At 41.5% G+C, this 12,500-nt stretch overlaps 1 protein-coding gene across 10 annotated transcripts in view; it reads left to right on the forward strand.

The window, feature by feature from the left end:
* The window catches only part of LOC122258385 (par-3 family cell polarity regulator), a 66,174-nt gene that overhangs the window by 43,311 nt on the left and 10,363 nt on the right, over nucleotides 1-12,500 (forward strand). For 2 of the 10 annotated variants that reach the window (XM_086551430.1, XM_086551431.1), the window contains exons 4-27: nucleotides 1-29; nucleotides 497-664; nucleotides 1,008-1,159; nucleotides 1,381-1,581; nucleotides 1,701-1,822; nucleotides 1,939-2,168; nucleotides 2,274-2,516; nucleotides 3,050-3,091; nucleotides 3,541-3,643; nucleotides 3,785-3,999; nucleotides 4,103-4,336; nucleotides 4,445-4,555; nucleotides 4,707-4,879; nucleotides 4,994-5,080; nucleotides 5,229-5,357; nucleotides 5,851-5,942; nucleotides 6,805-7,251; nucleotides 8,055-8,228; nucleotides 9,026-9,114; nucleotides 9,369-9,507; nucleotides 10,340-10,487; nucleotides 10,631-10,838; nucleotides 10,997-11,152; nucleotides 12,042-12,500. The exon at nucleotides 1-29 is cut by the window's left edge and continues 208 nt beyond it; the exon at nucleotides 12,042-12,500 is cut by the window's right edge and continues 768 nt beyond it. In XM_086551430.1, coding sequence (XP_086407556.1) covers nucleotides 1-29; nucleotides 497-664; nucleotides 1,008-1,159; nucleotides 1,381-1,581; nucleotides 1,701-1,822; nucleotides 1,939-2,168; nucleotides 2,274-2,516; nucleotides 3,050-3,091; nucleotides 3,541-3,643; nucleotides 3,785-3,999; nucleotides 4,103-4,336; nucleotides 4,445-4,555; nucleotides 4,707-4,879; nucleotides 4,994-5,080; nucleotides 5,229-5,357; nucleotides 5,851-5,942; nucleotides 6,805-7,251; nucleotides 8,055-8,228; nucleotides 9,026-9,114; nucleotides 9,369-9,507; nucleotides 10,340-10,487; nucleotides 10,631-10,838; nucleotides 10,997-11,152; nucleotides 12,042-12,500 — 4,151 coding nt within the window. Of the gene's footprint in view, nucleotides 30-475; nucleotides 665-1,007; nucleotides 1,160-1,380; nucleotides 1,582-1,700; nucleotides 1,823-1,938; nucleotides 2,169-2,273; nucleotides 2,517-3,049; nucleotides 3,092-3,540; nucleotides 3,644-3,784; nucleotides 4,000-4,102; nucleotides 4,337-4,444; nucleotides 4,556-4,706; nucleotides 4,880-4,993; nucleotides 5,081-5,228; nucleotides 5,358-5,850; nucleotides 5,943-6,804; nucleotides 7,252-8,054; nucleotides 8,229-9,025; nucleotides 9,115-9,368; nucleotides 9,508-10,300; nucleotides 10,488-10,630; nucleotides 10,839-10,996; nucleotides 11,153-12,041 lie in introns of all 10 variants that reach the window. The other 8 variants (XM_086551433.1, XM_043024274.2, XM_043024278.2 and 5 more) reach the window with 8 other exon arrangements.

A 12,500-nucleotide genomic window follows, 5' to 3' on the forward strand; every position in this document is an offset into this window, starting at 1 on the left:
CGCCCAGCTCTACGCCCATGAAGATGGCAGTGAGTGTGGCGCCAGGAAGCCTCGCTCTGCCGTTGCTTCCTTTTATTAGATGTTGTTTTGTGACCGATTGTTTGCCTCGGTTCTGTTCAGTTCTGTTTTGTTTATTCTTGTTTTTTCTGTTTCATTTTTCGTTTTTTGTTTTGAGGATGTAGGATAGCTCGGCTTATCTTTATCTCTGGCATGACTTTGGGACGTGTCTTATAGAACTTATATTTTTTATTATTATTATTACTACTACTACTACTTCTATTATTCTTATTATTACTGCAGTTATCATTGTTGTTTTTGTTATTTTTTATCATTACCAATATTATTATTACTATTATTGTTATTATTATTAGCCACTACTCTTTTAAGTTCTCGCCGCACACAGCGTTCATTAACTCAGTCCCCTTTTCCCTTCTCCTCCTCCTCCTCCTCCTCTCCCTCCCACCCGCTCACTTAGATTCCCCACCTCTATGTCCAGGATGGCCACAGCTCCTACGAGGACGACAACGTGTTCGTGGACCCGGGGGAGAGGGGGGAGGGGTCGGGGGAGGAGAAGACGCCCTCCTCTTCCTCCTCCTCTTCTCACCACTCCGCCAGCACCGCCTTCGCCAGATTCTCTAGAGACACCAATAGATGTTCTGTTCAGGTAGTTGCGTCGCTTCTAGAAAGGCCTTGTTTTTTCCGTGTCTCGTTTATGTTGTTGCATCTAGTTTGTCAGTTGGAGTCCTGTTTCTTTTCTTTTTTATTTTATTTTCTGCTTGGTTTTGTTACAGGGACGTGTACGGTGTTTTGTGTATTTCCAAGAATCATATGATTATATTGTTAGATTCGAAAGGGGCAAAGTTAATGATAGAATGAGTCATAAAATGTCAGAGGAAATGCGACACATATATATTTAATTATATTAAAAAATATCCAGTTGCATTAGCGATGATTGACAAACGCCTTCCCTTGTGTATTTTAATTTTGTAATTGCTTCGATCGCGCAGGTGCTGTCCGACAACCCGGCGATGGCTCGGTGGGCGGACGCGGCGGACAGAGTGATGGGCACGAGCGAAGGCAGGCGGCGGGAGCCCTTGGGAGGGTCGGCCTCGTCCCCCCTGCACTCCAGGGACCCCTCGCATGACGATACGTTTAACAGGTTGGTTCTCTTCGTGGGAGGTTCTTGGGTCCAGCTCTGCCCTCTCCTGGGGGATCCTTTGCATTTGGGTTTGCTTTTCCCGAATGAGAATACGTCTTATTTCTGCGATATTTGTGAAGGGTGGAAATAGGCTCTGCTTCAAAAGCAGATAATCACATCAAATTCATGCTGTCGGACTGAAAAGTAGGGGCTTAAAGCAAGCTTTTGGTTTCGCTTCACAGCATACTGGTAGTGCTGAGCAACGACCGAGGGCCTCTGGGCATCCACGTCATCCCGAGCACGGACGTGACGGGGCACGACCAGGGCCTGCTGGTGGAGGGCGTGGAGCCGGGTGGGCGGATCGCCCGCGACGGGAGGATCGAGGTCCACGACAGGATTATTGAGATCAACGGGAAGCCGCTCAACAATATTACCTTCCAAAAGTAAGGGGGTCGACTTTGTTTCAAGGAGAGCGTTGGAAGTAAAATGCACTTACAGATGTATTTTATGAGTACAAAATACTTGATTTGGTTTTAGGTTTCATTTTAGTTTTCTTCCTCAGGGCTCAAGAAATTTTCAAGGACGCTATGTTGACGCCTGAATTGCGCCTCCGGGTGGTCAAGGGCCAGAGGCACGAGTGGCACGCGGGACAGGCCGCAGAATTAGTCGAAGGAGAAGAAAAACGTGAGTAGATCCGCCAGCTTCTTTGTTCATAATTATTTGTTCGAACGGCTGTACTTCGGTCTTTAGGGAGATGGTGGTAAAACCAGTCTTGATTTCCTTACCTGTTCCGGTTGCAGTTGTGGGTGGAGCCAAGGTCGCCAGCGTCATGTCCACGAGGAAGGTCCCCCCGGCGTCACTCTCCTCGCGGACGCAGACCGTGATCCTGCAGAGCAACACGCGCAAAATCGGACGCAGACTCAACGTGCACCTCACCAAGGGCCAGCACGGCCTCGGCTTCTCGATCACGACGAGAGACAATCCCGCCGGTGGAGAGGCTCCCATTTACATCAAAAATATTCTGCCAAAGGTACGTCCTCTTTGATGGGTCTTTTCCTCTAATTTGTTTAAATCACAAAACTTCCTTGAATAAAAAAAATGTAAACTGAGTTTGACAAAGGTTGTGCATTCCCAGGGAGCGGCCATCGAGGACGGGAACCTCCGAATCGGCGATCGTCTGCTGGAAGTAAACGGCGTGGAGGTGACGGGGCGCAGTCAGTCGGAGGTCGCCGCCCTTCTGAGGGAGATCCCCGTCGGAGGCGCGGCGACGCTGGCGGTTTCTCGGCAGGACCAACGCAACGGAGAGTCAGCCCCCGGGACGGCCGATTCGACGCCGGAGACCGAGAAACCTGCGAGTCCGAAGCTGCCGAGACAGTTGGTGAGTCTCGTTCCGGCGGTCGTCGCTGGCCGCGGCCTTGCTTTACGCTCTCGGTTTTGTGTTTGTTTTGTCCTTTGTAATGGTGTTATAGCTGCACATTTGTTTTTCGTATAGTCACAGTGCACTGCTTAGCTCGGCGCTTTTCACACCCTTTTCTCAGTCGTGGGAACCTTGTTCGCTGCCGTCAGTGATCAGATTTTAAATTCTAAATTTGCGACTTATTCCCATATTGATGAGTTAATTTCACACGAAAAATATGGTATCAAGAACTTCGATCTGCGATCTGACACAGTTAACAAGCAAGCCCACCGAAGCCCTTAATTGCTACTAGAGCCACGTTAGTGTTTTAGCCCGCTACATTACTCGTTTGTGTGTTTGCCTGGTTACATAGAAAGTGAGAGCAGTCAGTAGCTTAGTCATTTATAATATGTCATTTCCTGTATATTTCTTGGTTCCGACCAAAAGATATTCAGTAAGTGCTAAGGCTTCCGACTTCGAGCGAATGTGTTATTGACTTTGACATTTTGTTATAGGTCTCCTACCACCAACAAGACAGTCTCCCCTTCCTCCGCCAGGTATTATAATCTTTCTCCTCCACTCAGGCACTGTGCATAGAAGACAAGGTTGTGTAGAATTAATTTTAGAGTTCTGTGAGTCAGTTATCTGTGGTGATATTATTACCATATTTGAGCACTTGGAACTTGTAATAAATTGCATCTTGTTTTTTAAAGCATTGCCTGATAGATTCTTGGTGTTTGTAATATGTATATAGCTTGCATTTCTGTGAGATTTCTCATGTAATAATGTGTGTTGTTGGTATTATGTTGAGTTATACCTTTTAATATATTTTCGGTAGTAAACCAAAATGCGATACGTTCTTTTTACAGTTTTTGTAGTTTTATTTTTTCACTCATGTTTCTCTTTTTTATAATTTGCTATTATGAAACCAGCATTCAAGTCCCGAACAGAAATGGAAGACGTCGCTACTTGGCAACTAACTCTACAATTTCTGTCATTCTAACAGCCGGCGGAGAAAGCAGCGGAGGACAGCCTTATGTTCCCTTGGAAACAAAGAGAAATCCTCATGTTCGAAATCCCAGTACATGATTCGGAAAGAGCTGGACTGGGTGAGTACTTTTTTATTTTTGATCGACGTGAAATTGGGAAATCGTCGAAGATAAGGATTTAGATTAAATAATGTGAAAGTCATCCCCCTTCTGTTAATTTTTTTAAATATCTCGACCACTTATTTTTCTATATTATCGTAGGAGTGAGCGTGAAGGGCAAGACAAGTTCGGGACCAAACGGCTCGGTCGACCTGGGGATCTTCGTAAAGAACGTGATCCACGGCGGGGCCGCCTCGCGCGACGGCCGCCTCTTCCAGAACGACCAGCTCGTCAACATCAACGGCATGTCGCTCCTGGGCAAGCCCAACAGCGAGGCCATGATGACGCTGCGGACAGCGATGCATCAGGAGGTGAGTGTGAGTGACGTGTTGCGTAGGGGAGGGAGGGATGCGTGTGTGTGTGTGTTTGAATCGTGCCTGGTGTGAGGCGCAGTGTTGAAGTCCCTCTTCCTGTGAACAGGGTCCAACGCCGGGGATCATCTCCCTCACGGTGGCCAGGAGGATCGACCACAAGGAGAGGTCGAGTCCCTCCTCCAACAACAGGTCAGGGCGGGAGAGCGCCAACAGCCTCCTTACCAACTCGTCCGGTACCGAAACACTGGGAGGTGCCAAGTCGTCGCCGGCAACGCCGACCCCCGACCACTCGGGGACCACCGATGCCTCTGATACAACGGTCATCTTCAACGATCATAAGGTAAGGAAGACTCCCTCGCTGCTTGTAATGCAGAATGGAAATGAAAAATCAGTATGGCAGATTTTTTAAGAGTTACTTATTAATTTGTATTTCTCGACTATTTGACAGTATGATGTAGATGTCCATGAAATAGATGCTGGTGATTTTGGGCACATCAACCCAGTTATTCAGAGACTCACTGGGAATAATGGCGCACTAAGAAATGAGAGTTATTATAAGGTACGTTTATCATCACGAAGGGTTCTGAAAGTCCAACATTTGATAATGATTTATTCATATCAATTGAAGAATGTCTATAGTAACCATTTTGCATGTCTGTTTCTTTCTCTTGATCATCCGTCTCATTAATTCTCTTCACACGACCCAATAGGCCACACACGACACCTGGAACACCTCCCAGCTGCAGCAGCTGGTGATGCGCGGCGAGAGGGAGTCCTTGGCGACAGGGGGGCCGGGCCTCAACCCCCTCGGGTCGCCGACCGTCAACCTGCCGTCCAGAGACACCCTCATCATTCACGACGATGCCGGGAATCATATGTCAAGGTGAGGATCAGCAGCATCTGTGGCCAATATTTGGGAGTGGAAGTCTTGGCTGACTGTGTCATATCGAAATCTTGTTTTTGGTGACGTAATTCTACATCTTTTTTGTGATTGCAGGGAAATTTGTCGCTCTGATGGTCCTGGAGCCTCCGCGAGAAGCTACAGTGACCACCCAATTCAATCCGACGATGCCTATACAAGCCAGTACGCAATATTCACTACTTTAAAATAGTTTACAAATGTCTTTAGAACGTTGATTTAATTAGTAGTCAAAAGACTATAGAATTTCTAATTGGCAATACACATTAAAGGTATTTAGTTTCATGCATCCCTTTTCTCTTGTTCATTTCAGAACCTCCCTAGAAGAAAATGCTGCAGGATTTTCTAGGGATCAATTTGGACGGCAAAGTATGTCGGAGAAGCGCCACGCCACGCTGGATGCCAAGAACACCGACACCTATCAGCGCAACAAGAAAGCGAGGTCGGTGCAACAGCTGGAAAGAAATAGTCTCTCTCTCTCTCTCTCTCTCTCTCTCTCTCTCTCTCTCTCTCTCTCTCTCTCTCTCTCTCCTCTCTCTCTCTCTATCTCTCTCTCTCTTTCTCTCCTTCTCTATAGATATATATATATATATATATATATATATATATATATATATATATATATATATATATATGTATGTATATGTATATGTATATGTATATACACATATACACATATATGTAATGGCTTATATATATATTGATATATAGATACACTAATGTGCCATTGTTTTCATAATCAGTATACATCATATAGTGTGTTATGAATGATTAGAGATATAATTTGTAAGTGTTATAAACATGAATATAATTTTATATTCGCAATTTGAATCAAAGTTTTTTTGTTTTTCTTTGTGCGAAGTCGACATAAATTTTAAGAAAGTGTCTTTAGCAACTTAAGTAACTGAGACAAATAATACCTTCTGCCCCAACAGAGAAGAGCGAGAGAAGCAAAGGCAGATGATGCTGGCACAAGAGAAACTGGCCGCGAGTCAGGGCATGGGAATGGGCATGGCCGCGATGGAGGGTAAGTTTTCATGCCTCTTGATGATTACATCTATAATTCTTCAGGTGCTCTTCGTTTTAAATCTTTGTGGTGATATTTCAGGTCTTGATGTTTTTCCGTAAATGTAACAGAAGGCGAGGTTTAGTTTAGTCTTCGCATTCAGATTCTCTTTCTTCCCTTGACTCACATCCTCCTTATCCATTTTTTTTGTTTTATTCATAAATAAAAAATCTAAACACAACAGAAGAAACAAAGCTTTCGTTGCATATAGTTTTACATAATTAGTACATAACAGTAGACTGTAATAGTAGATTTGTTTTGTATTTATTAACAACTAGGTTCAGTGTGAAGTTGAGTGTGTAGTTCAGATTGTAGTTATCTCAAGTAGATAAATGAGACATTTTGTCATTTTGTTGACAGTCATGTAAAACTATGATGTATTTTTGGACAATGTATATCAAGGTATCTTTTATTTCTGAAACTAACTAACTTACAATATTAATTTATTTGTATCCTGTACAAGTGCTTGTTTGTCTCCTAAAGAAGCTTACCAATTATGTGTTTTTTTAAGGATGTATTGATATTAGTGCCTTTGTTATAAGTTGGTCACAGATGCATTTACATTTTGTTTTAAAGTATTATAATTGTTAATAGGATACAATTCAATATAGTGAACTGTTTTTATTTGATCTTAAAAGGCATCTTCATTTTTAGTTTAACTGTTATTAGTTGGTCAGCTTCTTTAACAAAAGCCAATAATAATGAGTCTAGTCTGTTCTTGGGATGACATTAAGGAAAGACTACCCTGTCCTCCCTTGCTGGACATGGTGACAGACTGGACTAAATGTTTTTGGCTTACCTTGGTATGGTATCTGTTCTTAAGGTGAAACGCGGGAGGAGTTCAAGCCAGGGTCAAGGGAGGTCGGGATAGACCTGCCCAGCCAGGATCATCCTTCCTCGAAGGTGAAACAGCCCGAACCCCCAAAGAAATCGAGCCTCAAATCCTCCCAACCTGGTATCGTTTCAAAGAACCACCACGCCACCCTTGAGATCCCAAGACCTATGCTAAAGCCCTCCCCTAAATTGCGCCAGAAGGCAAACACCCTTGTCAGTGCTAGTCCAAAGACAAAGTCCAAACAGCAGTATGCAAGGAAGGGGGGTTCTGAGACGCTCGACAGAACCGTGGGAAGGGGGAGCCTCAAGGGGCACTGGTCTGGGTACCCACGAGGCCCCTTCAGTCCGATCACACGGAGTCTTGAGAGAAATCATAGCAAAGGAAACCAGCGGACCACTTTTGGCCAGGACCTTTCTGCCATGATCTCAAACTGGGGTAACTAACAAAGTGTAATGTGGTGCATGTTGTTTTTGGCCTCTTGTAGTCTAGATAGTCACTAGAAATAGGATTTGTTTTCTTTTTTTTTTTTTTAGACTAGTTTCTTTTATGGCATCCTGCACTTTTGAGGGATGATTGGGTTTGGTTTTGGTTTTTATTGTATGTCTTGATTTGCATTGCATGGGATTTGCACTGTTTCTTTACTAATAGATTAATGCCCACACGTGACATATGTTTGACCTTTTGAATGCATTGCAATATTTTCTTTTGTGTTACACAGATGATTGCAAGCACCCTGTTCTCCAAGGTTTATTTTTTTTCACCCCTATATGCTAAGAATTTTCACTGCACTTTTTTATTACATTGTGTGTGTGTATATATATATATATATATATATATATATATATATATATTATATATATATATATATATATATATATATATATATATATATTATATATATATATATATATATATATATATAATGGTGTATGTTAATCTGGTATAGCATCAAGACGGACCTAAATGATAAGAAAAGAATATTACTGAATGTGAATATGAATGTTATGAATGCAGATGGGTTTGTATATATGAAGATAATATCTAATAATAACATTAATATCTCTGCACATGTTTGTCTTGTATGCTCACAACATCCCCATTCCATCACTTTTCCTTAACCAATACTTCCCACCTCAAAAAAGAAGAAAATCTAGCTAGCATTTTAAAGATCCTTAATTAAGAATGCAAATGATAAAAAATACTTATGCAAAATCTCTCGGTTTTGTTTTATTGTTTAGCTGCCCGTAATCGAGAGTTATTGAGTCGAGATGCAGCTGTGATGGGGGGAAAGCTGCTGGTCCGGGCCTCGTCTGACGAATCTCTCGCCTCTCAAAACCTCCAGCGCACCAACAGTCACGCACATGAACAACCCTCCTCCTCCTCCTCTCAGCATGAGCACTTGCCACCACAGGGTAAAGGTTGGGGGTTATTTTGGGTGCTACAATCTCAAGAGGGATTCTGTTTATTTTATTTTTTATTTTATTTTTTTATTATTATTTTTTTAAGGTTCAATTTTGGTTTGCCCTCTCTTTCTCTTTATTTCTCTCACGGGCATTGGATGTCATGTTATCAGCAGCTGTCTCTCATTTCAAATTCTCTCTCTTTCATTGATTCTTTTTTAGACTTTTTTCCTCTCTGGGGCTTTTGCAGAGAGAATTGAGCTCTTTTTTGCATTTATTCGTGTTAATTTACACTGAAGAGTTCAAGTGCTACTTTTTTTTCTTTTTTTTCTTTTTCCATCATCAGAGGTAGGTCACAGTTATTCTAGTTTGTAAGATGAAAAATTAAATGGCAGCAAGATAAACAGTGTCAGTCATTGAGAATGAATTTGAAGCTTAAACTAATATTTATCAGAAAGTTATTTTGCATGGAGTCTGATGCATTTAATGTTTTTGACATTACCTAACAATTCTTAACAAGTTTAATATCAGTTTTTTGTACATAGTTCTGTTCTTGTTTTAAATTGACAATTTATAGAAAAAATAAATACATGTTTTCAAAGTTTGTAAATATTTTCATCCCAATTATAAATGACGACCTGAACATCATTCAATAATATCAACCATAATTTGCTTTCTTGATGCATGATAACATTGCATGTGCACTATGATCAAGTTGTCAGATATACAAGGGATTGAAAATTAAATAAGGCAAATGTGTCCTTTATACTAATACCCAAATTCATATAAATCATATAAACAATCTCCAGATGTCCTTCGATCACGGCTAGACGTCGGTCCAGGTCTAGGTATGAAGAAGTCTTCAAGCCTAGAGTCCTTGCAGACAATGGTTCAGGAGGTAGGGACGGGGAAACTGGAATTTTGTTTAAAACTCTCATAGATGTTGATTTTTGCTTTTGTTTTATAATTTTGATAAATGATGTAGCTGTGTATAAGAAAGTTTATGCTCTTTTCTATTTTATGTAAGAGCAGTTTTTTTTCCTGTGTAAGGAGTAGGATCTTGATCATTTTATTGCCACAGCTCAAATAAATTTATTTTTCAACCCTGTACTTATTTTAAGGACAGAAACTTAATGTGTAACATTCTTCCAGATGGCACTCGAGGAAGAGGGCCATCGCATGGGCTCGGGCAGAGTGCCAAGGGGCCGTGGGTGCAATGAGAGCTTCCGGGCTGCTGTTGATCGGTCTTATGATGTCCCTCTTACCGGTTTAAGGAACAAGATGGAAACTCGTAAGTGTCACTCATCCAAAAGCTGTAAGCGTTTTTTTGTACAGAGGTACAATCAGTTAGAAGTATATTTAGATTTCTCGTATGAGTTTAAGAATGTAGTTTGATATATATATGCTCTCAGACTATGTTTTGTCAGGGTAAAGTATAAAGTAACACTTCCCAAAAAGTAGGAGATTCAAACCTTTCTGTGTAGACTAGTAGGATAATAAAGAGGATATGTTATCATTAAAGGGTAGTTAATCAATGTAATCCAACTCCAAGAGACAATCCTAATAGATTCGTGTTTCTCTCCATCCTCTACCGCCTTGACTCCTACCCTACTGTGCACCGACACCGACTACCCTACTCATGTTCGTTTGGACCTTTGGCTTGACCTTCTATGACCCGATGGGGCCTGGATGCTCAATGTTCCTTGATCCCATTGGGGATGTGACCTGGAATCACCTGACTGTGGGGCTACTTGTGATGAATTGTTCATACATTCACCATTTCCTGTGGGTAACACCTGACCGAATTTGTGCATTGCTTGTGTGCAATTTGCCTTTCCCTATGGACACTTGATGGCGGTGGATCCTGGCACCCCCTCCTACGACTGCTTGACTCCCTGTTTTCTTTCTCTCTTGATTTTGCGCTTGTTCTTGTCCTTGAACATCACTCTGGTGTTCATTTCTTCCTCCGTGCATGTTCCGTCTGTTGTGGCAATTGTTGCTTATCAATGTTTTCCTTTTTGTATGTGCTTCTGCTGATGTGTCTTCTGATTGTTGTGTATTTTGTCTGTGCTGATTGCCCCTAGAAGACTTTTTCTCACATGAGGAATATTTTGGATATTTAGTTGCAGAAGAAGAGTCTGAATCCAGTGGCTCAGGCTTCGGCAGAGGCAATAGTCGACAGTCATCAGTCAATTCTGCTGTTGACGATAAGTATAAGAAAGTTGGGAAGAAGAAGCCAGGAATCTTCAAAGGACTTGGTTCTATGTTCAGGTATGTGAAGCATATGCTGTGGATGTATGTTGTAATGTTTTATCATGATTATTGTTTCCCCAGAATCATGTGTTATATTATCTTTTTTTCTTTTTTTTTTTTCTTTTTTTTCTCTCTCTCCTTCTAATCTTGTCATTTCACAGATTTGGAAAACACAGAAAGAGTATTGACAACCCCAATGGCCTCACAAGCAAAGGTGACGGGGAGACAGATAGGTCAGAAAGTCGGACAGAAGTTGACCGTGCGGAAGTTGAGAGGCTGGCTGCTGCAAGACGTCTCCAGCAGGAAGAACATGATCGCATGCAGGAGCAGTATAGGCGCATGATTGAAAACACTGCTCGCAGCAATCAGGTAAACAAACATCATCTAATAGAGTAATGAAAGCTTTATCCTTTTTTTTTTTCTTCTTCTTCTTTTCTTTTTTTTTTTTTCTTATAACTGTTTAGCATTATATATCCAACTAAATATTTATCATCTTCCAATGCATCATTAACTTATCGCACAATTAGCAGCAGCAGCCCCAGATGAGACCAGATGAGGGAGAGCCTTCTAGATCTGAGAGAATGCATCAGCTGCGAGCAGAACACCAGCGTCGTCATGCACAGAGGAACAGAACGTATCCTACAGATGACTTAGAGGAACGATATGAAAGTGCGATCAAACAGGTAAGGAAGATAGTGGTACTTGGTCTTTTGTTTATTTAAACTGCTTCAACTACTTCATTACAGAGGAAGATAGCTTGTGATGGGCAAAAGCCCCCTTTTTAAATGTGGAAGCCTGAATGAATGCAAAATTAAAGAAAGCATTTTGCCACATGAACATTTGCAGTGGCCCCCAAACTTTTGGCTTTTCTCTATATTTTACCCAAAAAATTGATATTAAAACAGCTTCATAAAAGTGTCTTCACTAAGGCAATGTAGTTGCATGAAAATGGATTTAGAGGGATAAAAGCAATTTAATGGTAATTGTTAACTCTTTTTGCAAAGTCTGTTAATATTGTCTTACCTAAAAGGGAATCTCCTGGTAAAAAAAAAAAAAATGTAGGTACTGGTTCTCTTCTCAAAATTTTGATTGTCTGCTTTTATTAACCACCTTGGAAGCCTACTTGAAGGCTCACATACCTTCCAGCCATAACAGTTACAAGTAATCCCTTTTTCTGTCTGTGTCTGTACATCAAAAGTTGTATAATATCTGAAAATTGGGATGGATTGTAAGAGTGAATGGCATGTCTTTTATCGTTTTTTAATGTTTAAAGGATACTAATGATTTCTAATGTTGGTGTCCCTTGAAGCTTTTCATGTTTGTGAATGTGAATATGTCCCATGGCAAAGTCTGGTTATGCATCATATATATCAAGTCCATTTATTTTTATCCAAAAGACCTAAGGATTTACAATATCTCCTAACCTATTGATGGGAACAATGAAATAGTATCATTAATAGATATGAACTTTGTATATCCCAGTTGGTATTTTATGATGCAAAGTCAGATTTGCCACATAATGTTCAGTTTTCTGTGCAAGTGTGCAACGCTTTTTTCCCAATGATGTTACAGGTGCTCGGAGAGAGCGGGGACTCGGAAGCTGACAAGGCTAACAATAACACGCTTAACTCCACTGACACCAAGCCGCAAGTAATGTCCGAGAACATTGTGCATAGGCGCTCCAAAACTCCCAAACCATCCTCCTCATCCTCTTCCTCTGGCAATTGTAACAAAACGAGAGGTGCTGGGAACCCCAATAGACACTCTTTCCACGGGACAAGTTCTAGATCCAATAGCACAGGTGGCACGGTCAATCGCAACTCGTTGTATGTGTCATGCATCAAACCAGTTGCTGATTCTCCATCCCCTCCTCTGTCTCCCACTTTGCCTAAGCCTGGTCCACCTCCATATATTCCCCCACCAAACAAATATGTGTATAATGAGGCTATCTACTCTAAACCTTGCAAAGAACCCAAGAATACCAGTGAAAAGTTCTTGAATTCTCAACCTCCAAGTTCTGTCAATGATGAA

Source organism: Penaeus japonicus, unplaced genomic scaffold (genome assembly GCF_977035675.1).
Source record: "Penaeus japonicus unplaced genomic scaffold, GWHDUDI00000001_assembly GWHDUDI00000025, whole genome shotgun sequence".
In the NCBI taxonomy this organism is placed as follows: domain Eukaryota; kingdom Metazoa; phylum Arthropoda; class Malacostraca; order Decapoda; family Penaeidae; genus Penaeus; species Penaeus japonicus.